This window comes from Phalacrocorax carbo, chromosome 3 (genome assembly GCF_963921805.1).
Source record: "Phalacrocorax carbo chromosome 3, bPhaCar2.1, whole genome shotgun sequence".
Classification (NCBI taxonomy): domain Eukaryota; kingdom Metazoa; phylum Chordata; class Aves; order Suliformes; family Phalacrocoracidae; genus Phalacrocorax; species Phalacrocorax carbo.
The window spans coordinates 79,805,111-79,831,757 of NC_087515.1; the positions used below are offsets into that span (position 1 = coordinate 79,805,111).

At 41.0% G+C, this 26,647-nt stretch overlaps 1 protein-coding gene across 4 annotated transcripts; it reads left to right on the plus strand.

Annotated features, from left to right (window-relative positions):
• Positions 1–44: 44 nt before the first annotated feature.
• Positions 45–25,712, plus strand: RTN4IP1 (reticulon 4 interacting protein 1). Of its 4 annotated transcripts, none has more exons than XM_064447528.1 (9): positions 45–450; positions 2,026–2,192; positions 3,070–3,138; positions 3,406–3,530; positions 8,773–8,821; positions 10,369–10,505; positions 12,668–12,851; positions 14,189–14,281; positions 25,555–25,712. In XM_064447528.1, the coding sequence occupies exons 1-9, from the start codon at positions 192–194 to the stop codon at positions 25,555–25,557; spliced, it is 1,086 nt and encodes a 361-aa protein (XP_064303598.1). In that variant the 5' UTR covers positions 45–191; the 3' UTR covers positions 25,558–25,712. The 4 variants fall into 4 exon arrangements, with proteins under 4 accessions (XP_064303598.1, XP_064303595.1, XP_064303596.1 ...); XM_064447525.1 differs by having other exon boundaries at positions 25,579–25,712; XM_064447526.1 differs by having other exon boundaries at positions 2,041–2,192; positions 25,579–25,712.
• The last annotated feature ends 935 nt before the right edge of the window (positions 25,713–26,647 follow it).

Here is a 26,647-nt window from a genome sequence, read left to right on the forward strand (position 1 = left end):
GCAGGATCGCTAAGAAGGCGGCCGCACATTGGCTGAGGGAGGAGGGCAGGCTGGGCCGAGCCGAGCCGCCGGCACTGAGCGCAGAGGCGAGCGGGGAGCGCCGCGGCCCAGCCCGATCCCGCGGGGCGCCGGCGGCCCGGCCCGGCCCGGCTCGGCTCAGCTCGGCTCGGCTCGGCCCGGTTCCCACAGCCATGCTGTCGCGGGGGGCGGCGGCGAGCGGGCGGGCTCTCCGCGGTGCGGGGCGGGCGGGCGGGCAGCCGCCGGCCCGCGGGCTCCGCGCCTCTCCGCGGTCGCGGTCCGCCATGCCCTCCTGGGTCATAGACCGGTACGGCCGCAACGACGTGCTGCGTTTCACCAGGGAGATGGTGTTCCCCATCATACATTTCCCGAACGAGGTCATCATTAAGGTTCACGCTGCGAGCCTGAACCCCATCGACCTCAGCATGAGAAGTAAGTGCCGGGCCCGGGCGGCCGGGGCTGGACCGGCGCCCAAAAGCGTACAGACCTTGTCACTGGCCTGCCCCGGAGGGTCCCCGGCTCCGGGCTGCCCCAAAGCACCTGCTGCCCTGAGCCCTGTGAGAAACCGCCTCTTGAAACTTACTTTTGTCGAGTTCTTAGGGAAGAAGGGTAGAAAAAGCCACTGCCTTTCGGAAAACAAGAGTATGTGTGTGTTGTAGGGTCAGCTTTTAATCTGAGTGACTAACTGCAGTCCTCTGCAGGCTTGCAGCTCACAAGTCACCTTCCTTTTGTTAGTAGCGTAACCGTGGTGGGGTTTCTTCCCTTCTCCCCCGTCCCCACCGTTTGGGCGGCAGCACTCTTGACCAGGGGACTGGCCCTTCCAAGGAGCAGTGTTCCCCCTGAGATGTGCTGGATTTGCCCATCTCTTTAAGGCAAATGGGGCTGAAGGTTAAAGTTATTGCAAAGTCGGCACATGCAACCTAATCCAAACCAGGTTGTTCACTGTCGTGCCCTTTCTTCCTGAACTGGCTTCTGGCAGTACTGATTCTACTCAGTTTATACCTGAACTGGTACCTGCTGTCATCTTGCCCAGGAAATTATACCTTTCACTGACCAACGCTTTGCATTTGACACATTTAATCAGATATTTTTTTTCTCAGTTTCAAGGTTCAAAAAGCAAGAAGGAAGTTATGATAGAATACCTTATATTTCATGTTGAGAAGCGATCTTGCACACCAAATCAGATTCAGTAGTACTTTCAGAGATACCTGTGGGAAGCCTGCTGACAGAGCTGTAATTCGTGTTTTGGGTCTCTAATAAATGAATTTAAAATATCTTTGTATATAGTTGTGGGTTTGATTATGGGACGTCTGCTATCTAAGGATTCCTGTTGAATGACCCACTTGAACTGCTGGGCTGCAGCTAGTATTTTCAGTCAGCATAAAAGTATTTTGAAAAAACTAAATTTTCATCCTGCTTTTGAGTATCTTTTTTTTTTTCCCCAGTATTAAAACACTTTCTAGCATAATAGGCAGTCTTGTCCAAACACTTTAAAGGGCATACATGCCAGAATGCAGATTTTTTTTAGTCTAAGCAGAGTTATTAGATGGTCATTCTGAGAGTTCACAGCATTTAGCTATTGCTTACTGAGTAGAAGTTAGGGCTACTCATCTTAGGAGATGTGCCTTAATATTTTTTACAATTCTGTTCATGTTACTTTTTACAGTACTTTACTGGAAAAGACAAATGGAAAGCTTGGAGTTCTTTTGGGTTTGTAGCTACAGGATGCTGTTGGAAACTGGAGTATTTCCAGCAGACTTCTTAGAATTTCTGACAGTGTTACCACTATTAAATATTTTAATAATAGAAAGCCATTTCGTGGATAAATAAGCCAGAATGAGATTTGCTCTTTTATTTGTACAGTCTGTAGAAGTATAAAATATTGCAGATTTTTTGCATGCCTAAGTTATAACAGAAATGAGGTACATTTGGTACGTTAGGTACAGACAATGCTTTGTATTTGGATTTGTCCACTTAATAAATGAAAACTCAGTATGTCATGGTTAGTTTCATGTTTTGCAGGTGGTTATGGTGCAACTGCATTAAATATGAAGCGGGATCCTCTGAAACTCAAAAGCATGGACACTGAATTTCCACTAACCCTTGGTCGAGATGTCTCTGGTGTAATTATGGAATGTGGGCTGGGTGTGTCTTATTTCAAACCTGGAGATGAGGTGATGCCACCAGTCTCTTTTTTTCTGAAATGTATAGTTAAAATATATTACGAGATGTTCAGCTTTCATTTTCCTCTTAAGAAAATTATTTTTTTCTTTATGTTGTTGTACTCTGAATGAGGACTATTTGTCAATAAATTCCTAGAATACTTTCTTCCCTGCTTTTTTCTCTGAAAAACATGGTCTTTCCCAGACTTGCTTCTGCAAGTGAATTTCCCTTCTGGTTTTTTTTTTTTTTTGGTCCATTTCAGTGGTAACAAGAGAGGAATTTATTTATTAAGTGCATACTCAAGATGTTGCTTCATTCTTGACTGAAGATAGAATTCTAACAGGAAATTATTAGTTGGGTTTTGTTGGTTTTTTTTCTTGTGTAACTTAGACTCATAGAATCGTTAAGGTTGGATCATCACCTCTAGGATCATCAAGTCCAACCATCAACCCAACACTACCATGTCTCCTAAACCATGCCCTGAAGGTTAGGATAGGAACTCTGGCATAACCGAAGAGCCACTTTGTGAGTCCCCACATAAATTCTGATATTATTTGCTTTCACCTTCACCAATTGCTTTCACATTTTACAAGTTTTACTGCTTCCTCCCTGCGCTTCTCATCTGCGCTTTCTTGCGTGGAAGTAGTTTGGGGGTTTTGAAAAATTATGTCTTATATACTGTATGGTACAATTTATTTTCATAGCTCTGCAGTCCTTCGTTTAGTCAGTCTTGTAATGGTTTTTGTGTAAAGTGAGCTAAAACTGGTTTCTGATAAGCAATAGTGAAGACATTTTGCAAATTGGACAAAAGATTAATGAGGAGAACTTTGTAGGTACAATCATGTGCAAAGTCACAAAAATTGATAGTTGTTTTCTGTTTGGTTTTAGGTGTGGGCAGCAATTCCTCCGTGGAAACAGGGCACTCTGTCAGAGTTTGTGGTAGCTAGTGGAAACGAGGTAAACCTTCAGAAATATGGCTAACAGACAAAACCCTCAAATTGTGAAGGCTGGCTTTTTTTTTTCTTGGTTGTCTAATTAACTGTCTGTTTCTTGGTGCTTGGATTGATTTAGACTCCAGCTAGTTAGGACGATAGTTGAAAATGTGCAGTACACAACCTGCAAGTCAGTACACAATGTGGAATACAAAATCTGCAATCCATTTTAAATATTTCAGTGTCATTTAAGATCTGCTGTGTGACTTTGGTATGACTGATTTTATTTCAGGTGTCTTTTAAGCCAAAGCGTCTCAGTCACACCGAAGCTGCCTCCTTACCGTATGTAGGTCTCACAGCCTGGTCTGCAGTTAACCAAGTTGGAGGACTGAACCAAAGTAATTGTAGTGGGAAAAGGTAAGTAAATAGTTCTGGTGCTGAAACTTAGTGTTTCATTTTTAAACTGATCTGCTGCTTCTAAGACATGTCCCAACAGCAGCGGAGACTGTTGTGCCATGATATTCACAGAGACCAGCTAGCCTGAAGATGGTTCAATCTACACAACCGCTGAGAGAGGGGCTTCTTCAGAGGGAGTCTCAGACAAGGACCCTAACTGAAGTGCACCTAGTCACTTGCTGCTCGCTTCCTCTATATAGTGACTATATAGAAGTAGTCCAATGTGTATCTACTGTGGACTATAGACTATAGGACTCCATAGAGAATTTAAGAATGGTATCTGTAGGAATTTGTAGGGATTTGCCTTTTTGCCTGGTAGGACAGCTATATAAATGTAATATCCTCTCTTGAGTTATTTTGGCAGCTCACAAAAAGCGCTCAACCACCGAGGTGTGGTTCAGTCAGTTCCTGCATGCGTGGGCCACTTGGAACAGACTGGTTATCCAGCTTTTTAGAAAAAAAAAAAAGAGCAGGTGACTTGGTCTCATTTGACCTATAGGCCAGAACTTTGATGAGGTCAGGGATGCAGAAGAGAAGAGGAAAACGTGCAAGACGAGCAGCCAAATCAAATAGAAAAATTGGCTTTGTTTATCAGCCTGTTAATCTGACAATGGCAGATGGAGGACAGAAGAGGAAAAATGCATTGAAAGATTGGAGCAGATACCATTTTTTGCCTGATAATTGAAATTGGCAGTTATTTTGGCCTCTGGATATTTGTGTAAATAGATAGCAAAATGTTCAGAATGGAAAGAAGGGCAAAAGTAAAAATATTGGAATTGAAAAATAATCACTAAAATTATGATGTTGTACCAAAAATTTAGGTCATAAAGTAATTATTGGGCAGTAGGAGTCTAGATGCCTGACCTCCTCTTATCTTGGGTGTTACACTGTTGTAATGTAACACATTGCAAAGGACACCAGATTTACTGAAATTCTTTGTCCACATCTTTAGAAGATAATTGAGTGAGTGGTTGTTTAGATGTCACGGTAAATTTCACCGTGAAAATATATAGTAATTGTTTGTTTGTTCTAAAGATGAACAATGTTTTTAGAAAATGAAACTGCAAAATTTAAAGCAATTTCGGAGAGGCTTCATTGAAAATAACTTCCAGCTAGTGATAAAATTCGAGGTATGTTGCCTTCCTTTTTATTTTTCAGTATTTAGGCTTTTTTATTATCTTTCACGTATAAATAGAGTTAACCTAAACATATGTTGATAGGCTAGCCTTCTTTAAAGTATCTTTCCAATCTTCAGGTAAGTGTTTGGATTGTTAAAAGTGAAATTCAAACTTCATTTGTGTGTGTCTTTATATTTAACATTTACTCTTATGTCCCCAAGAAATATTTAACCACTCTGCCAGCAAAAAACATTTTAATGTACTTACAAAATTATGATGTTTCCGATCTAGAAGTTTTGAGTTGTAAAAACAGCAGAGGATGACTTAGGTGATGGTAGCTTTTTTTTCCCCTGAAAACTTTCTTGTAGGAAAATACATAAAATGCATTGAAGGGTCTGTGCAACAGTATATTCCATTAACTTTACATTACTCTCTCAAGGCAATAATTTCAAAAGACAAGAATTTACATAATGTGTCTTAATTTCTTGAACTAATTTAATTAGCTTGGAAAGAATTTACCTACATATGTGATTTTATGTTGGTCTTTTTGTCTCCTGTAGGTGTATGTAAAAAGCTATGTAGAAGGGTGTATAGACACACCAGAGTGTGTCTTATTTTGAAAGAACAGCTGTATTCCTTGATGAAAGCTACTTCACTGATACTTTATTGCAGTGTTAAGACATCTTAGAAACAGCAAGATTTTTCTATTGGTGTGTATTGGGTTTTTTGCCTCTTTAAGGTGGAAGGGTGGGCTACCCAGAAATACTAACAGTCCAACATCTGACTGTATATTGATCTGACAGGAGTATCTGCTGCATCTGCACACACTTTCACAAATTTGGTTTTGACAAGTTACCTGAAGTGTGCTCACATTGTTTGTGATTCTCCTTCTTCACTATAACTTCAGTCATTTCTCCATAACTTTTATCCTACACCGCTGTAATTTATGTCAGTATTCTTGCACAGGCTAAAAGTGAATGTTCTTATTATCCAAAATGTTCAGAATGACTCTGTTGTTTTGAAGTTCTCGGTGGATAATACCTGGAGAGCTTCTCGTATGTGCTAGTGTCCTGTTTCAGTGGAAAGGGGATATGCTTCTTCAACAATAGCTGTTAAATATCTTGCTTGCTGTATTCACAAAAAGCATGATATAAACAAACTTGACAATTTGAGAAGTTCTTGAAAACGTTTACATTAAGTAAAGGTCTTCTATATACAGAGCCAATAATTTATGTGTTTAAGTGTGCTGGGGAGAGACACTGGATTCTGTTACTGTAAGCTATTAAATGTACACTCCTGGTTTATATTGTTGCAACAAAAATTTGAATTATGTAATACCCCAAGAAAGTACTTTTTCAAAGTTTGTGTGTTATTTCGTCATTTTATCTGTTGAGAAGTACAAAGTGAGTGTAGGTTGTAAAACTTCTTGATAGGGTAAATCCTTCTTGGTACAGGAATGAATCTCTTAGGGACATTTTGTTGGCATAATCAAATGGAATTTAATTTAATATATATATATAAAAATTGTTATATTTATTCAATAAATAGAATATTTATTATTTGGCATGTAACTGAGTCACTGAAAATTGTTAGTTGTTTATAATCTGGAGAAAATGCTAGTCCTTGATCTGTACACCCACTCCCCACCCGTTGTGTCTTCTGCGGTGGGGGACACATCTGAAACAGGTCCTGGCTCTCTGATGCTGGTTTCTGACCACCCCATAGTTCCAAGCAGGGCCCAGGGAGAAGGGCTAAACTCTCAAATCCCATGGTATGCTCATCTGGAGAGATCTGCTGACTCTCAGATCATTTGAAACACTGAAGCCTTGTATGGGTCTTGGTGAATGCTGGCTTGAATTATGTGCCTCTGTCAGAAGGGAGCAAAGCGTGCGGTACAAACGTTTGTTTTGTTCTTTTGAGAGAATCAGGTCTCTTGGATCTCTGTTCAGGTCAAATAATTCATTAGTTTGTTCCCTTGTGCACAGGCTTATATGTTAGTTTACTGCAGTTAGTTTACCTTTGCAGTGAAACAGGTAGTTTCTCTGATATGTTTTCTCCTGGCTGTGTTTTCCTGAGGCAAGGCAAACAAAATGGTGCCGCCTTTGGCACTTTCCACCATCTGTGGTTCCTCAATACCATCCTAACGGGTCCTCAAACACTTCCCTTCTTCCTTGTGTTGTGCCAAACAACATGTCTTGCTGTCCTCAGTGCTGTAAAATGCTCATCTATTGAGCTGTGGCGTATGGATCTCCTGTGCAGACATAGTCTGAAGCGAGGAGCTTTCTTAAAGTCACAATATACGGAGAGAGTTTTAGTAATTAGGTTTGAGAGAAAATAGCCTGCATAACATAGGAACAAACCAAATTTGGAAAGTATTTCTATGTGAAGAATCTCAAGGCTTTTATTGAAGGGGAAAATAAAAAAACCTCCTAGCCAAGCAGCTTCCCAAAGCTGAAAATGTACCTAAATCCTTGAGCAAAATGTATGTCTTAAAACGATAGCTTTTTCCAAAATTTGTAGTGGAAGAAATACCCTTTAAGCAAGGAGTAAAATTGGAAAGGCAGTTTGACAAGGTTTTTTTTGAAAGGATTTAATTGTGACTGTCTGTTGTAAGGATGAAGATGGGCTTAACCCAGTATCTTGAGCTTAACCCGGTATCTTGAGTGTAGCATCCCTGAGCCTTTTCAAGTATAATAAAACCTAAATATGAACATTGCTTCAGGCATCTGTCATTAGAAGCATGGTTCTGAGAATAAGTACTTTTTGGCAGATTTAAAAGCTGCAGGCATTGTGGTTTCAACTTCTTAATCTGAATTTTGCAGCTTGGATCAGTGAAATCGGAGGGAACAGAATCTGATCTTACAAATGAGGAAGCATTTTAAAATGGGTACTGTGACCAAAGCCAAGTCTCTTAGGTTACTTCAAAGAATTTTTGTAAACTGAGACTCCAGATTGTATAGTATGGTTTTACACTGTAAAAAGTAATTTCCTTCAACATCCATCACAGTGAGATTTAGAACAGGAACATCACCAGCTTCTAAAGATACTGAAATTTTTCTGGCAAACAGAAGTTCTGAGAAACATGATGTTCCTCAGTCCTGTGCCAAGACTTAATCTTGGATCTTCCTTTTGTCCTAGAATTAGCAAATAGGTCCGAAGTCCAAGCACCATTTGTAGCTTCAGCAGCAAGGCTTTCTTACTAATTTTCTTTCTGAAGTTTAGTTATTTAATAAAATATCTAGATGAAATTTTTGAGCAGTAACTAGGCTGCTAGCAGTAAGGTTCTCACACCACTAAACTGGAATACATTTTTATGAAATTTAGGGTAGTGTGTTCAGTTAAAGTGAACTCTCACTTGCTAATAATTTGGTAATATACTCTTTCATTTTCTTGCATGCCAATTTCCACAACCTGGCATTTACAGGGTCTTGTTGAGATGTACTGAACTAGAAAAACTATACTGCCTTTTTTCTAAAGAAGAAGGCGCATATCTTAGTTTAGCAGAACTTAAACTTGTTTGTGGTGAGGCTACTTCATTGTATTTTTGTCTTTCTTTTAGATAAATATTATGCAGTATGGGAAAATTATGTTCCATATATTCTGAAGTTCCCAGTCTCCCTAAATAATGTTATAATAAACCACTTTCACCACTAATTTGTGTAGCATGTTGGTGAATCAGATTTTTTCTTTAGGAGATATGGCAGTGGAGTCTGGGAGACCGTAAGACTCTTAACTGATTTTGTCCCAGGCTGGGCAATTGTGTGTGGGAAAGTGAGGACAGGGACAGGGCTTTTGCATGATGAAAGTTGCTGCCTGACAGCTCCACTGCCTGGTTTTAGTGGAAAGCACATACGAGGGAGTCTCTTTGGCTGTGCTGAGATAATGCTCTTGGCACAGGAAGCATGATCAGCAATGTTAGTCACGTTACTATCAGAAGAGTTAACCACTAAGTAACATTGAATGACAAATACAGTCTTTTGCTTAAAATAATTTAGTGTCAGAGATGTATGAGAAGCATTAGAATGCATAGTTAATATAGAGTTTATTTAAAGAACTATTTAATATATTTTAATTTTCTCTTGCAGAGTATTAATATTAGGAGCTTCAGGAGGCGTTGGTACATTTGCTCTACAGGTAATATAAAACAGTGTGCCCAGGATGCATCTTCAAACTTACTCAATCTGAAAAAAAAATTAATGGAAGGGAATTGAGGGAAGGAATAGTGAAATAGCAAGCTACTGATCAATCTATCTATTCTATGTGATTGATATTTCCAAAAGTGAAATATTTTCAAATTTATTGCTTTGCATTTGTTATGTTGTATTAGTTTAAAGTAGGAAGCAGGGACTTTCAAAGACAGCAGTTGTGAGTGTGGGTAGTGAAAGATCACATTTTACAGTTTGGGTGCAGGAAGTCTCTAGTTGGTGTAGCTTGAAATATGTAGCCTGATTTCATTATCTTTCAGTCAGCTCTGCTCCATAAATATGAAAGGAACTTGGTGTATGAGTAGAAAAACTGATGGAGAACGTATCGTCTACCATAACTGTTGTAGGTGGTCAAATGATATGAGAGGCACCAGGCTTTTATGTGCAGTGTATGTAAAGCACAGTGGCTTAGCTTAGCTTTCCCTCACTGTCTTTGCCCTGCTGCCCTTTTGTCTGACTTCATTCCAGTAGCTCTAAACTTTGGAGAGTCAACATGCTCTTTTATCGATTGTTAATTGTGGAACATCCTCTTTTCATGCTTCCATTTGATTTGGAGATTTTGATTCTAATCGGTGTAATCTCATACTGAAAGATCTTTCTCTTCAGAATATGAAAAAAATATAGAAGTTGGGTGATTGCATCACTGTGTTCCATGTTACTAGACCATAAACATAGTGGTTTTAAAGAGGCTTACAGGAGAATTTTTAGTGGTATGCTATTTGCCTGATCCCTAATAAAGCAGGTGGCTAAATTAGATCAGTATGAAAGGTTGACCGGCCAGTAACTAGTTGCGATTTCCAGCTGATTAATCCTGAGTAAACTACACTAATCTGGAATAAATGTAAAAAAGATTACTGTAAGTGAAAAATGAGATTACAAAAGAGATAAATAACTATCAAAAATCCTTTGCTATAGCTTTAGGAGTAGAAGATAATCCGACATCCTCCCTGTGGTAAATCAGAGATGGCTTCCTTCTTTTTCTCATTATTAATATTTAAGATGTTCACAGGGAGTTATATGAAATACTTAATGACCAGGTAGGAATATAAAAGATTTTAATATTAACTATTTAAAAGTATTTAATGGTTGATCTGGTGACAGTTCTGTAGATCGGTAACTTGGACAATACTTCTTGGCATACATTTAGCTGACAGATTCAGATGGCAAGCGTATTTCATTTGAAGCCTTATTTATCTTGAGACCTGATATCTGTAAAGTGGTATTAAAAAACCACCCTCCTTCCTCCACATCAGCTCCTCCCTCCCCAAAACCTCCTTAAATATTGATGAATTTTAACCATTTTTGGTCTGTTGGATGTGTGACAATTTATCCTGTGTTGGAACACAGTCTCCCCACTCCCTACTAAAGGTGCTCATTTATTATATAAATATAATGAGACTTTGGCTTTTTAAGTTGTTCTCAATGTTTCACTAAATTTTAAACTTTGGACTTCTCCTTTTTTATACTTGTTTTTAGCTAGTGAAGGCCTGGGGTGCTCATGTGACAGCAGTTTGTTCTCATGATGCCAGCACACTGATGAAAAAGCTCGGAGCGGATGATGTGATTGATTACAAATCTGGAAATCTGGAAGAGCAACTTAAAACATTACCCTTGTACGTGTTTGTGTTGCTTAATACTGAGATGAAGGAGTTGGCAGTCAGACCTTCTGCCTTTTGATTGCTTGACTCCAGTCTATCAGAACTCTGTCTCCCCCCCTCCCCCCCCCCCCCCCCCCCCCCCCCCCCCCCCCGTTTCTAAAGCGTTACTTTGTAAAGCAAATTAATCCCAGCCCTTTTTGAATGCAGTTTGCCAAGTGAGTATCCCAAGCACAGATTTCATTGTAAGACTAAGCCAGTTAATTGGGCTTGTAGAGGCAAGCTCACTTTCACATGCTTCTCTTCAATGACTGCAGTTTGAACAGTTCTGTCAGCTTCCATCCAAGCATCTTGGAGCATTTACAAAGCATGAATAAATTAAAATAAGTTTCAGAAATCCTGGGTGAGGCTAGTAAATAGTAAAATTGATCTTCTAGAGGGAAGAACTATGTCATGAAGCAGTTAAGTGACGTGCCTGAAGGTCTTCAGCCACTGTGCAACTCGACCAGGAATAAATTTCTCTTCTGTAACATTGGGTACAGCTACCTCTGATAAACAATCACACTTATCTTGTCACAGCAGTTATGTTTAAATTGGCTTGGGGGTTTTCTCTAGAACTGAAGTATTTTTTGCTTTTGTAATCTTTCCATCTGTTTAAACCTAGTCTACTGTGACTTGTATTTTAATATGGTATTTACACTGCTCTTTTTAGCCAGATTGAGTTAACTTTCTGGGAGGGGAAATAGAAGCTATTCTATCTATAAAAGAACTTTACTGATAATTGCTATGAAGACATGAGCCCTTTAACTGTGGTGTGATTGTCAGCAGGCCTGAGCTCAGCTGTGAGTCTACTGGCACTGTCTGTATGGGGAGGATGTGCAGCAACTAACGTAGCAGTTTGCAAGCAGTGCTAAATTTGCCTTTATGCAATTCAACATCTAAACACCTGTTCTAGCAACTGACCCTTTTTAGGATCTATCAACAGCACAGTCTTAGGGTGCAGTTTTATGATATAGCAAAGCCGATCAGTCAGGTGTAGTAAGGGGAATGGTTCTACTTCCCTCCCCTTTTTAGTTGTACTGGCTCTTCAGACTCCGTGGTGAGCTAGTTTTTCCTGGAGCATTAGTTTTCAAGATTCTAATTTCTCATGTTGGCAGCTAACCGTTAGGTTGACTGAACTGTAACATGAGGTTGCATCCTTGAAAGGCAGGCAGGAAAGCTCTTTCCAGAGATAAGGACTTTTCTATTTAATTTGCATAGAGTAGTTTCCCTCTTATTTGAGGGTTATTTAGATTCAATGTATGTGTAAATACATATCTGTTGCAATCTGGAGATTGCTGGAAGCTTAGAGGTGAGAATGAGCTGTGTATCAAATAGAATAGGTGCATAGCTCCCTGTTACCCTATTCAGCCTTTACTGACTCACATGCTGGGATAATGAGAAGGAATGCTGAAACTGTGGCTCATTGCCAGAGGCTGCATATACCCATTCCATGGGGGGAAAGTTTTAGACCCTTGCCGTTGTTAGGTTCTATGTCAAATAGGTAGATTTGAAGAAAAGAACTGTCCATAAAGGTAAAATGATCCCAAAAAAAATAGGGAGGTCAGAAAAGACTCTTCGAAGTGAAGCTGAGAACTGGGTCACAGAAAAGATGTGAGGAGATAAAGGTTAGTACAGTAGTTTGTTTATGTAATTTTGGCCACTGGAACCAACTCTCATGCAAGTAGGGCATGTACAGGAGATGCTCCTAGTGAGGGTGTGAGTCCAGACTAGTTTTTACATGCACACAGCATATTGTTTAAATGCTAGGGCCAGACCTCAAGACTTCTCCTATGGTCTCAGTGGGATGGCTGAAGAGACAGAGCTCTAGAAGGCTTTAAGCAAATAGAGAATGTAGTTGTGCATCTTTGGAGTTGAAGAGAAGTTTAAGTTATCTAAATACCTGTGTCTGCTGTACAGTGAATGAGCGATAACCTGTAAATTTAACTACCATAGTACAGTAAAGCTAGGATTTAGCTGAAGTCTTGGGACTTTCTCCCTACTGTCTTGCAGGCAGTTATTTTAATATTGCAGTGATACGTAAAAAATGTAAACTACAGCCAATTTCTGAGTTAGCTTAATTAAGATGAAACTGTTTTCCCCATATCATGATTTTAAACCTGTTCTTTACATGTCTGCAGATTTGATTTCATTCTAGATAATGTCGGCGGATCCACTGAGAAGTGGGCTCTAGATCTCCTGAAGAAATGGTCAGGAGCAACATATGTCACCTTAGTAACACCATTTTTGATCAATATGGACAAACTTGGAGTGGCTGATGGCATGTTACAAACAGGAGTTACTGTCGGTTCCAAAACTGTAAAGGTATTTGACAAAATCCTATATACTTCAATATTGTGTAGTACTTTCATGGCTTCCTTTGTGGCTTGGATGCTAGTCATGTGGCTCATCTGTCTTATTTTCCTCATATATCATTAAGTGTACTTCAGATGCATTTTTATTCTTTCCTCCTTTCTTGCACTGAAAAAAAATGTGCTAGGGTGGTGCCGATTGGTGTATGTGGTAGTTTGGGGTGCTTTGAAGTTTTGATTCCTTATTGTGCTTTTCATTGTGGCCTTTTCCATATGGCCCCCCTAGTGGGTCCTGCTGACAGCTAGTGTTTCATAGTAAGCAGAGCAAATCCCTGCCTCATTGAAGTGAGGGCAGTTTTGCTACTTGCTTTAGGCTGGTCAGGCTTTCTCTCAAAACATTGTTCCATGACTGATTCTCTTCATCCTATTCCAGCACCAGAGAGTAACAAAAGTGGTTGAGGGTGGCTAGAAAGTCTTTCATCTCTTTCATGTTCGTGTGTCTGGATGGTGATACTGATTTTTCTGGTTTTCATAAGTGGATCTTAAAATGTTCAGCCAGTAGCCAGATCAGTGAGGCTTTTTAGAACTTTTCTCTTTCTTCTCTCAACATATGTGCTTGCTCTCCAAATGAATGCTTTTCAAACAGTTGCCATGGTGTTCCTGTGATGGCATGGTTGAATGAGATTCTAAGTCCTGCACTGATACTTTCAAAGGAAAGCTCAAAAACAAAATGGAAAGGCTAGGAAGAAATAATGTAATGTTATTTCTCAGTGTGCATGTTTCAATGATGAGGAGCATTGCGTGCCATGTATTAAAAATCATCTGGGCCTCTTATTCCTATCATGACTTACTCAGAGGAGGTGTTCTTGACTTGTGCTTGTGAGGTCTTTGTAAAATGCTTTTCATGTGAGCTGCCATCTGTCATTGGACGGTGATGACTTTGGCAGGTGTGGTGGCGGAAATTTTAATCACTGACACTGAGGTGGAAGGTTCTAAATGTCACATTGCTGGGTTTATTTCACCCCCTTTGTGAACGTGTATAAACGTATAGCACCATTTCTCTGTTACCTAACAAATGATGCCATTTCTAGCTGCAGAGAGAAGGTGGTTGTTTTTCTCAACTATCTGACTTGTGCAATTGGACACAAAATTCACTCTGATCCTATTGTAATACAACATCCCTGTCTTTACATTTAATCCATATGCTTAGGTGACTTTTTTTTCAGACATTAGCATATGATTTCCATGTCTTTTCTTTAGGTTACTTCTCTAGTGCTTCTGTCATTACTTTTAGTTTCCATTTCAGGTTCCTGTCATGATTTTTTAATATATTTTTGATCTTTCTTGCAGCATCTCTTTAAAGGAGTCCATTATCGGTGGGCATTTTTTATGCCAAGTGGCCCAAGTTTGGATGAAATAGCAGAACTAGTTGATTCTGGAAAGGTATGTCAATAACGGTTATTTGGCTATTTGTGCTGAAAGGCTGCTGCTTTGACTCAAAAGTGGTGTAGTTCACAATAAGGGAATAGAATCTTATGAGAGTCACAGTGAGGAAAACTAGGTAGGAATTTACTTGCTTCAGTTTCTAACTTCTGCCTTTTGCATGGAATTCAGGAGTTTGTCATCCGCAAGACTGCCCTCTCCCTCTCCACCCCACCTGTTTTTAAAAACACAAAACTTACTAAGTTAAGAGGAAAGAACGTCCAGCACTTGTTTATTTTTGCCAGTGGGAATCATTTAACATGAACTCTGATGTTGAAAATGATATGTTTTAAGAGGCCTCATTTGGTCAGAGTGAACATGACTGTGTGTCTGCATAAGCAAAATTGCCTAGACTTGGGGGATCAGGAGTCCTGCCCATAATGTGCATAACTAGAATATTCAGGTTATTGCAGGTCATAGAGAATCTGTGCTGGAAGAATGATGACAAGAATCTTGTGTTTCATTATTTCAGTGCTTCAGAGTATAATGCTTGTGCTAATTCAGCACAGTGACTTGGAATATTGTGAGTGTTCATAAGCTTTCGGGGAATCTCTTAGTGGACGGGGGGGAAGGCATGAAGTGGCAGATAGATTACTGCTTTTCTAATCTTTTCAGGTTTATGAGCTTGTTACAAAATGGGTGTGAGAGTGAGCATTTGGTTGCCTGTTTATTGGACTGTGTGGTGCTGGTAGTGTCTTCTTTTGGATAATTTCGTGTTGCCAAAATTCCCAGAGTAGAGAGCATGGACAACTGCCTTTAATCTTTCTGTGTGGTACCTAAGCAGAAGAGGGAGCAGAGTCTGCTGTGACTGCTGGCAATTCCAGTATGTGAACTGTCAGGCCATCTTGCACTCAAAATTTGTGCATATTAGTAAAAACTAGATCTCTCAAAGTTTGAATGTTGATCTCCTTTTTCGCTATACGTTATGCTCAAGAGCTTGGAGAAGAGTAAATGAATTGCTGTCATACTTAAGGCCTGATTGCTTCTATTTGCCACCTCAGTGCTGCTGATCAGAATAAAAATCTTCCTGAATTCAGCCACTCCTATTCCTCTGTCCACAAGCAGTGTGTTGCTGACACAGCCAGTGGAAGGTCTGTGTTTCCTAAAAAGTTACTTACTCATAAATAGAGGCTGCAGCAGCAAATAAGCTGTGCTGAAGTGTGTTCCTGGCTACAGCTTTGCACTACTCTGCTTTGCATTATGTCCAGTGCTGTAGGCATTATCCCATGGTCCATAACAAGACCCTAGAAGATGCTCCTCATCCTGTGATTGCGTCCAGTCACACGACTAAATTAAAACTGTCTAAGAAACAGAAATGCCCTTGTCTGTGTTCTTATCATTTGTCCTGATTCTCAGCCAGTCACAACTTGCTTTCTGTTCTGCTCCTGCCTTGTATGCAAAACGAATGCAGAATATGCCCATGAAAGCCTCTTGGGAAACACCAGTTTATGCAGTAGAGATAGGGCTTAATCAGTGTTCTCTGCCTAATAATCTGGACAGGTGAATTGTAATGCCATTTAAAAGGTACATCATACATATATGAATGTCTGATGTTCTTTTTGTTGCAAGATCATCATGAGGACAAAGATGTTTGCTTGATCTTTTATTCTCTGTGCAAAAACAGGTCATAATGTCAGACTGTTTATCTGTGTAGTCATTATTTTAGCAGCATTTTACTGTTTTGTAAAATGTTGTAAACACCTGTGCTATCCTCAGTGTTTTGTAAGAACCAGATGTTTTCCATTTAGACAGATGTTAATAAGACTATGTCGTGGATTAGCCCCAGTCAGCAACCAAGCACTACGCAGCAACTTGCTTACTCCTCCCTGGTAGGACGGGGGAGAGAATCAGAAGAGTAAAAGTGAGGCAACTCATGGGTTGAGATAAAGGCAGTTTAACAAGTAAAGCAAAAGCTGTGCGCACACACAAAGCAAAACAAGGAATTCATTCACTCCTTCCCATGGGCAGGCAGGTGTTCAGCCATCTCCAGGAAAGCTGGGCTCCATCACCTGTAACGGCTACTTGGGAAGACAAACACCATAATTCCATAACTCTGAACATCCTCCCCTTCCTTCTTCTCCCAGCATTATATACTGAGCATGATGTCATATGGGGTGGGATATCCCTGTGGCCAGTTGGGGTCATCTGTCCTGGCTGCATCCCCTCCCAACTCCTTGTACACCCAGCCGAGCATGGGAAACTGAAAAAGTCCTTCACTAGAATGAGCACTGCTTAGCAACAACTAAAACATCTCCACATTATCACTGGTTTCCAGCACAAATCCAAAACACAGTCCCATACTAGCTACTATGAAGAAAATAACTATCCCAGCTGAAACGAGGACAGACTATGACCTTTATTGTCTGGACACAAGAGTTCTCTTAAATGGCCAGATCATCCATTCAGAAGAGTAGGTGTTTGGGAAAGGCAGGAGAGAATTACTGGAGGAAGTGTTCTATAATTTCCCATAACTCAGTGAAAAGAAATGTTTATGTTTGAATAGAAGAGAATAAATGAGAATTAAAAAAAGAACAAACGACAAAGCACTGAAAGTATAGCAAGAAGACTTGGGGAAGCCAGCAAAGTGAGCTCATGTAGTTGCATTTCTTAGTTTTGAATGAATACAGTTTTGAGTAATGCAGATTTAGTTATTTTGATATTTTGGTGAATTGTCTTTTCTGTTACAGACATCTTCATTTTGAGATCGTATGAAGTGTCAATAGGAGAGCAGTTGCAGAGCTCCCAAAAATGAGAGGCTTTTTTCAGGAAAGCATAGATCATGAGGGGGGATTTAAATGAAGGAAATTAAAAAGAGCTGATGGTTTAAAGAGATGATGTTATAGTAAGTGAAGCTTTGAAGAGCATACCCCTGAAGCAGTTACAGATCATATTGATTTGTCAGTGTTTTTTCTTTCAGTCCCTTTGAACCAACAGAGATTTTTAATTTTGATTAGTTCATCATCTTCCTTTGCTAAAGCAAAAGGATTCTCAATCCTTCAGTGGCTGAAGAATAAGCAAAAAGGGCACTTTGTTTAAAGATACTTGGTTTTCACACAGGTGATTTTTGCAGCAAGGAATAGAGATTTGCAAAATGTCAGCTATGAGGAGAAGGAGAGGATTTGGTGAGCTGGCAGTGCAAGGAAGGAGAATAATTTTCCTTTTGTAATTTACCTGCACATCAGCTCAGTTCTGGGGATTGTAAAACCATTTTCAGTCTATGAGCTGTTTTCTTTGCCTTGCAGCTGGACATCTTGCAAAGAGACTATTGTGAGACTGAGGGGCTGGGAGGCTGCTGCAACAGTAGTGGGCGCAGAGGAAATCAAGTATTTCCTTGTCAAATTTTAGAGATACTGGCTACTTTCTAAACTGCTGGAAAGTCTCTGTTGTGGGTTGAACTCCACCAGTTAATTACAAGCCAGTAAGGATTGGCTTAATGTGGGCTCCACCAAATCAGTTGTGATGCTGGGGATCTCTTCACACGCAGAATGTTCCTGGTGAATTACAAGGTTCTCATCTAAAGGCAACTGAAATCCACAGAGCCTTTATCTCAGGACACAGATTTGCTGGCACACTGTTCGCTGAGGCATTGTCACTGGTCTTTGCTGCCAGCATTGTCACTGAAAGGCTTGTTAGGATTTAGTTTGATATGTTTGTGGTCAGTGTTGTGGATTTAACATTGACAGTCTTGGGTTTTGCTGCTTGCTTAACTTTTTTCCTCCTTTCTAAGGATGTGCCATTTAGTCCTTGGTGAAAATACACCAAACTCAAGTAAGTACATAAGTTCGTGGAAAGCTTCTAAGTTATAATTGAGCACTTACTTTGCCTTTTGTAAAGCCTGATGGAGGACTGAAAGATTCCTTTGTGTCGTCAGGGGGAGCACTAAGTATGTTGTATGTTCCTGCCAGACCACGATAGGTTGTGGGTTAACATGCAGCCCTACAGAAATTTGAAATTTTCATTTTAATTTGGTGTCATTTAAATGCAGTGCAGGGGTGTGGGTGTGTGCGCGCGCGCGCAGTACTTCTGGTGGCTTAATGCTCTTTCCTTCAGAGCAAAGTTGCATCAGATGGGCTGATGGGTGGAAGTTGATTTTGCAGAAGGAAGACTAAAGGACAAATGGAGCCTTCGATTGTGGATTGAACAGATCATTCTCTGTGTTGTTTGATTTCTAGGTAAATGTTACAGCACAGGCACACATAAGAAAAATAATTGCATGCCTATATTAATGTAATTTGTGTGAAGTGTTGATTATACATTTTGCTGAAGACACTAGATGCTTTAGATGTAGCACCTGCTGTTACGGTTTGGAGGACAGGATGCTGACACTTCTTTCGCTCTGCTGCTGTCTTCCTGTGCAATGCTGTACAAATCATAACCTTTTGCTACCATAATGTCTCTGTCTACTAATGAGGGCTAATGCCCTTTATCCACTTCTGGTCATTTGCTCTGAGATACCCTGTTAAAAATATGGAAATCAATTGTTTTCTGTTACTAGTCTTTGCTGTTCAGGAAGTAAATAACACAAATAGATATGGTCATCCACTTTGACGTGATATGGGGTTTTGAGTTGTTTGGATGGCAGTGATTTAAGGTGGCTTACATTTGTCCTGCTAGCACAGGTTATCACAGCTTCTTGACTCTGTACCCTAACCTGTGTGTCTTGATTTGCTTCCAGTTCATCTTGTCACAGTTCTGGAAGGAGCTTTTACCCTGGCCCTTGTGGCACAGTTGTTGCAGATTTCTCTCAACTGTGTGAATATCAAACAGCAAATGTAGCATATTGAGTCCTTGAACATTCTCCAATTCTGGCATCTCTAGATGTGGCCTTCTCTGCAGTAATTCCAGTCTTTGTCTTTATGGCTGTTGTAAGGTATCTTAAGGTACTCGAGGTGACTCACCCTTGGGTGGAGCCCGCTTTACCCTCCCTGTCTGAAAAAGGGCACTAGGGTAGTGATTCTGTACTTACATGTGTAAATTGACTAGATATCAGTCCTTCCTTCCACTCTCTTTAGGCACTCTCACCCATTCCGACAACCATCTTTCTCCATGTTAAACTGCAAAGCTTGCACCTTTTTTTTTTTTTTTTAATTTTGTGTTTTCTTGTTGCAGTGCTTTTGCTTGCCAGGTTGGTTGGCTGGACCCCAGAGGTGTTGATCAAGGAGAGGTTGCCAAAAGCTCTGTTCAGTCCTTTCTCTTCTAAAAGGAACTTCTATCTGCATTTTGTTATGGCCACCAAAAAACCCACTGTGATTTTTATTAAAACACATCTGCTCCTCTTCCTGCGGGACATGGTAGCTCACTTATGCTCTTTATGAAAGTGCTGTGTGATTACATCATAAAATGTCTGTGAAGAAGACTAATGGAAATTTTGCATACTGGGGAGAGATAGGGTTTGAATACATAAATTCACATAAACTGCAATGAGGTCTGGAAAAATTTCATCATATACCAGGTATTTAATCAACTGTGTTACCTCAGCCTGATGTAATTGCATGTTCTGTAGGAAGTCAGTCCTAGTGTTCTGACCTCTAGTCTCCTAGTGTAGGACGGAATTATGTCCAGCACAGTGGTAAAATGTGGTGTCAACAAGACAGACATTGTCTGTTGTGAGTCAAGTTTGCTGAGACCTGGGGAGATGCAGGTCATGCAGGACTGTTCTTCTAATATGTATATATAAATATATATAAAAATATATGCTTTCACATATAAATGCATATATACACATATATAACTGTATTAAAATTTATTCTCAATTATATGGTAGCATTGCCCCAGATTGATTTAATTACCAGTATGAATAGCAAGACAACTACTATGAACATGGCTGCTAGGGGATTCCAGAAGAGAGAGTTGCTCTTTCCTTTAGTTAATAGTTTTTCAGCATGGTTCAGCAGGCAACTAAGCCCAGGATCTTCCTCACTTCTACTGATTTAAGCTTGGGCTAGGCTGGCACATACTACAATTCTGGGCTTGTTCCAGTTTCATACTGCTCTTCATTGTGTTCTTTAGAAGCTGTTCTGCCAGCGCTAATTAATGAACTAGAGAGTTTTTTTAAGCCTCTTCTACACTCCAAACCATACCCTGATAGCCTGCTTAACTGGGATTTATCTTCTAGCATTTTAATAATTGTAGATGATACTCATAAGTTACTGTGGGCTGCTCATAGAGGCTTGATACGAAAGAATGTACCTTGGCTTGAAAAACAAAGAAACAAACAAAACTTGGTAATACAGTTGTTTGTAACATGACTGTGGGAGTAGACCCCAGGACATATGCCTTCCATTCCTGTGTCTTAACTGCTGCACCACCATTCTTCTGATGGGTTTATGAGGCTGGATCGTTGGATCATTTTTACTCCTGCTAGGCGTTTGGGACAGAAATATCATGCACCCAATGTCCTTTAATGTGCTTTTGGATGAAAGTGCGTATTCTCTGAAATAACAGTTAATCAAAACCAAAGTACTATATAGTTGCAAAGTCACCCATATAATATGTGACCAGAGCCAGCTGTTCCAGAAGATAACAACTTTAATCTTTGTCTTCAGTGAGGGCTGACCCTAGAACCTAATGATGGCAAGCAATATGAAGGTCAGGATACATTTTTGCATGCCATTTTAAGGGGAAGACAGGATGAAGAAAGGGGTGGGATTAAGACCCAAAGAACATGGAACTTGAGTACGGCAGAGGAGGTGCTCAGCTGAAGGGAAAAATGACAGAAACAGCAGGGTCCCAAACCAGCATTTCTTCCATGAGATGACAGTGAAGTGCTGAATGGGTAACTAAATGTTTAGTTACAGGACAGGGACTGTTCTTTGTAATGATTTCTGTTCAAGTCTCTTGTTGACGTTGAAGGGAGACTCACTGAAGGCCAAAGGAGAGTATGAAGCTCTGCATTTGTGCTCATATACTGCATTTGGGCATAGTGATAATTTCTGGAGGAAGACAGCCTTTCTCTTGTAACTCAACTAGTCAAAATGACAAGCGGGTGTTTTGTGTTACGGCAAGCCCTCAAGACGATTTTGAGGTCTGCTAGAGCACATCACAGCTCTTGTTCTGTGCACATGCAAGTCTTTTCCAAAGCATGTTATACAAGCCACAAGCAGACTCGTGGCTACTTACCAAGGCGTAAGTGGGGGGTGTGCCCTGGGAGGCAGCAGCTGGGAGGGAGGCACTCTGCAAAGCAAGGCTGCCTGGCAGTGTTGATGCAGCCATCCTTTACAAACCTGGGGGAGAGCCGATGCACTGTCATTGCCCTTGGAGTGAGGGGACTTTTTTTCTTTTACACTTCGAGCTAGGCTTGCTCTGAGGGCCTCAGGTTTGGTTGTCTCCTGAGAATTTCAAGGCTCTAGCTCTCCCTCCAGCGGCAGGAAGCAGCTCCACACTCACTGGAGTGACTTTCCTAATGCGAGGCTCAAAGCTGTCTTCGTTCCCTTCATGTTTTCTCACTTGTCCCCTGCTGGTAAATTTAGACTGTGTCCTTGCTACCAGAGGAATGGGGACCTCCAAGGGTGGCCTTGAATTTGCCATTAGCAGGAGCGTGTTCCTGCTGACCAGTCAACTCCTGCCAGTGCCTGTTCGCTGCCTGCTGCGCTCAGAGCTGGATTGGCTGGGATGCCACAGCCTTAATCAGCATCAGCAATTGCTCTTTTTATTTTTCCGAAGAGATGAGTTCATGTCAAGAGACCTGAGATTCATTTCTATAGTATGTCCTGCACTGGAGAGAATGAAGAGGAAGAAAATACCTTTCAGGCCCAATCTGTTTTCAGATAAACATTTCAATGCGGGTGCGTTAATCCTTTCTCTCCCAGACTTTAGTTTAATCCCTTTTCCCTGAACAAATAGGTGTCCTCTGGCAAGGAACTGATGTGTGGCTGTAAATAGGCGGTGTTTTTATTATCCAGTTAATCTCCATTTATTATCACACATTCAGCAAACAGCAGGCGCTCCCCTACTTGTTTGTCTGCTCACAGGAAGAAATTTTATCTTAGTCAGTGGATTATGGTGAAGGCTGAGTGAATCACTGAGCTGCAACACTGTCAGCCCTTTCAGGGTTATTCAAACAATGGTACTGACCAGCCAGCCAGATAAAATGTTTAATGCTCTAGATTGTCAGGATCATCAGTTTGGTATTCATGTCTCTCTGTAGCACTGCCTAAAGCCAGCGTTTAAATGGAGCTAGAGGTTACATCAATGTAGCAGATCAGCTCTGAGCGTGTGGCGGCTGCAATGCACACGGCGTTTTGAACTGTGAGGCTGAATTTAGGGTTCCTCTGAATCCCTGTGTCACCACTTTTCCAATGTGATGCTTTGAACTTTACCTAATACGCTGAGGACATAACATACCTTGTTCTGTCAGGGTTATAAGCTGCAACCTGCAATAAATGACTGCAGGTAGCAGAACATTGAAGTGTCCTGTTCATTTTTTCCTCAGTTGCTGCATGTGTCTGAAATTAACTTCTGCCATTCCCTGGAATCCCTTGTATACCACGTCCCTTGTGCTGCTGCACTACTTTCTTCCCTGAATACCCTCCCCCTCCTCCCAGCCTGTTGCCCTGCTGGGGTCATCCGTGTCCATGCTCCAGCAGGCTGAGTTTCTGTATTCTGGGTTTTTTTTTTGTTTTTCTTTACTGAAGCACAGCTTTGTATGTAAGTGCCTTTAACAATAAGTACTTGTACAAGTGCTGCACTTGTGCTTGGCTCAACAAGATTATTGCATTGTTTTTTTCCCAAGCTTGTGCTATGAAAGCAAGGGTTGGTCTTCCTCAGAACAGCCACCACTGATCAGCAGCACGTTCCTCCTGCTGATAGTCACGGCAGCTGCAGTTTACTGGGATGCTCAGTTTACCCAAAGCCATTATCTCATTCAGTGGTTTTGCTGCCCTGGGTCCATGTCCCCGAATTTGCTGATGCCCAAGATGACATTTCCATTCTGTGCTGGGTGCTGACCAAACATGATTTTGTCTTGAAATTGATCATTCGAGCCCCACGCTTCTTCCCCAGTGGAGCAGCAGCAGGTGTTAACACGGTATCTTTCTGGATGTGCTGCCGTGTGTTACTACTCACTTAGCTAGAGGTGTGTGTACAGAAATTGTCCTGGCAGAACAAGGGGAAGACATGATCCAGCCTTGTACCCTGCAGGATGGCGAGTTTGAGGCACTTAGTGAATATATTTATTTGCACAGTTGCTCTCACAGTGATTTGGCTGCTAATTCTGACTTTTCCTCTGGAGAGGGTTCACACGCCTACTTTTCTGCCCTGTAAAGTTTCACACTACTGCTAAGCTTGCCTTGATAAAGAAGGAAAAATCTAGTGACAAGCTTAGGAGATACTGCAGTGTAATAGTTAGATTACTGATGTCTTGGATTACTGTTATAAGCAAAACCAGTAGTTATTTTAGTACAAAGAATGGATTTCAAGGTAAGGCACTGTGTACGCATAAAAAGAAAATTAAGAGTTGAGAAAGGAACCTACCCGAGCACAGCGAGCTGCCAGACTGCCTTTGCTGTGCTGTTGGTGCGGGCGCTGGGTGGTCAGTGCTGCTGCTTGGAAAATGTGCGCCTGTGGAAACCTTTCCTTGGCAGTGCTGCACGCGGACCTGCTAAGCAGCGTGTCTGAATACGTACCCCTTGCCTTCTGTAAAAGTAAGCAAGCCTTTTGAAAGATGGCACTGTTCTGATGCTGGCAGATTGTCTGTCTCCTTATTGCTGTTGTATTTCTTCTGTTTAGTGAGATGCATGGCCTACCAGGAGAGGAGGGCAATTACCAGTTCTGGAGTATTCAACGAGATAGTGTGCCTCTAGTAGCTGTAAGGAAAAAGCCTGAAGATATTTTTTCACTGACACAACAAGGATCTTTTTCTAGCACAGAAATAGGGTGTTTGGATCTTTGTTACTACGAAGGCATGTAGGGATAGGACAAGGGGTAATGGCTTTAAAGTGAAAGAGGGAAGATTTAGATTAAAGAGGTGAGTCTTTACTGTGAGAGTGATGAAGCACTGGAACAGGTTGCCCAGAGAGGTTGCGGATGCCCCATCCCTGGAAGTGTTCAAGGCCAAGCTGGGTGAGGCTTTGAACAACCTGGTCTGGTGGAAGGTGTCCGTGCCCATGGCGGGGGGAGCTGGAACTAGATCATCTTTAAGGTCCCTTCCAACGCAAACCATTCTACGATTCTATAAAGCTGTATCACTGCAAGAGCTAGCTGCGGACTCACCTACTGGTAACGCTTTCCTCTGAGAAATGGATTAGGATCAGTTCATCAATGCAACAACATGCACTGGGCTGGTGTTAGGGGATCCAATGTAAGAGACCAGCCTCAGGGTAGATAGGATCTTTGGGAGGATGTGCGGGAAGCACTTTTGTATACAGACCTTATTTTGGCCTTTGGAAGGCCGACTCAGAACTTGCTGATCAAAAAAGTCTCTTCCCTTGGACCAGCAGTGACAAGTGTTTTTCAGAAGCAACTGGGACATGTTCTGCCTCTGCTGGTACACTATGATGTTTAAAGAAAATGCTCGTAGGATTTTCAGGCTCCTTGGTCAATAATGGGGACAGTGAATAGGGCAGTTTCACCTTCTTTATTAGAAATTAGTGTAAAACAATCCAGAAGGCTACTCTACAAAATTAATGCCAAAATAGTAGTCAATGCAAGCTGGGCTTAATGATGTGTGCCTATGGGAATACACCTGAAAACTCAGCTGCCGTGTATCTAAATGATTCAGCAACAAATGTCTGTGGACTTTTTTCTGTACTTCATTTGTGACCAAGTCTTTTCAGGGTACTGAGGCATGTACTGATGCAGATAGCTTTGAATCTAGTGCCTATCTTTAAAACATCCAACCTTTTGAAAATTCATGGGTTTAACAAAAAAAACAGCAAAGAAATATTAGGGGGAAAAAAGTGTTTTTCCTTTTCCTCAGTGGATCGTTCTGGAGAACAAAAAGTTGAAGGACAGTGTTAGCTTTTAAAGGGAACTTTGGAAGTTAGAGCCTTGCATGGTGACTGTATTGTTATGAGTCTTATGTGAGACCTCTGAACTGTGCTAGTAGAAATGTTTCAAAACCTGGGCAAAGAGCAGCAGAAAACCTTCTCCTGCTTTCAGGGGATCTCTGAATAAAGTTAAAAGCTAGGAACTCCATCATTTGGCAGCATCTGCCCTAAATGCTATAAAGTAACCTCCCCCCCTTTCTTTATACACTGTAAGTGTGAAGGTGATACGTTATTTTACTCCTAATATAGTGACACTTTTTCTTTGTTCTGTAGATCCAACCAGTCATTGATCAAGTCTTCTCTTTTTCTGAAGTTCCAAAGGCCTTTCTGAAATTGGAAGGAGGACATGCACGTGGAAAAACGGTGATCGATGTAATCAGTAAAAAATAAAGTCTCTCTAATCATTACTCTGCCCACAGTCAGTCCTTTACTGGTGAATTACACTTGAACATTAACTGGTACGTAGCAACTGTTTCTTCTTCAAAAGCTCACTTAGGGTACATAATATTTTAAAATGTCTGGTTTTAGAAAATCCCCTTTGATTCTTCCATACTCTGCCTGTTAATAAGTGTTAATATGCAGACAAGAAATACTAACGTCCCTTAGGTGTTTCTGCATGAAAACCACGTTAAGAATGTAATTGTGACAGCTGCAGAACACCACTCATTCTTGGGGTATGAGGAACAGCTGGCAGCATTTTCAGTTTTTATCTCTTCAAGCTTTTATTTTCCAGCTGTTTTAACTAAGTCCTGAAACGGCAAGGCACACTTTTATTTGATTGTCCATATGAAACTTGTCCCGTCCGTTCTTCCTTGGCCTTTCCTAGTTCTGTTCACCTTTATTAATACATATTACTACTCAATCTAGTTCATTCTCAGAACTTGTAAAATTTTCCTGTATTAAGTAGTCACGTTGCTGTCTCAAGACCAGTCCTTTAAGCTTGACATGGCAAATCTCTCATGGCGTAACTAATCTGAGTCAATGCATGGAACAAAAATGAATCTATAACTGATAATTATTTTAATTGCCTAACTCCTGGCAGAGATTCAGCTGACTACAGTGTTGATTTTGTCAGTAATCAGGAGACCCTGTTCCTTCCATGCCCCCTCTATCACTGCTGGTTGTGATGAAGTGCTTGGGGGTTATGTGTCCGATGAACTGTTTTTAAACTTACCGTTTTGCCAGAGACAGGCTACAGCGTGACTTCCGCTGCAATTATGCGGGTAGATCGAAGGAAAGTAGTAACCTTTTAATTGAGAACTGCGCTTTTACTATGGTGCAGCTACGGTGAGGGAAACACCAGGTCATGCAGCACTTCCACCAGGGGACAGAAGCAGCAGTG

Coding starts and splice junctions, on each gene's coding strand:
- RTN4IP1 (XM_064447525.1), top strand. CDS start 192: ATGCTGTCGCGGGGGGCGGCGGCGAGCGGGCGGGCTCTCCGCGGTGCG. Junction 451..2,025: donor CATCGACCTCAGCATGAGAA/GTAAGTGCCGGG, acceptor TGTCATGGTTAG/TTTCATGTTTTGCAGGTGGT. Junction 2,193..3,069: donor ATTTCAAACCTGGAGATGAG/GTGATGCCACCA, acceptor GTTTGGTTTTAG/GTGTGGGCAGCAATTCCTCC.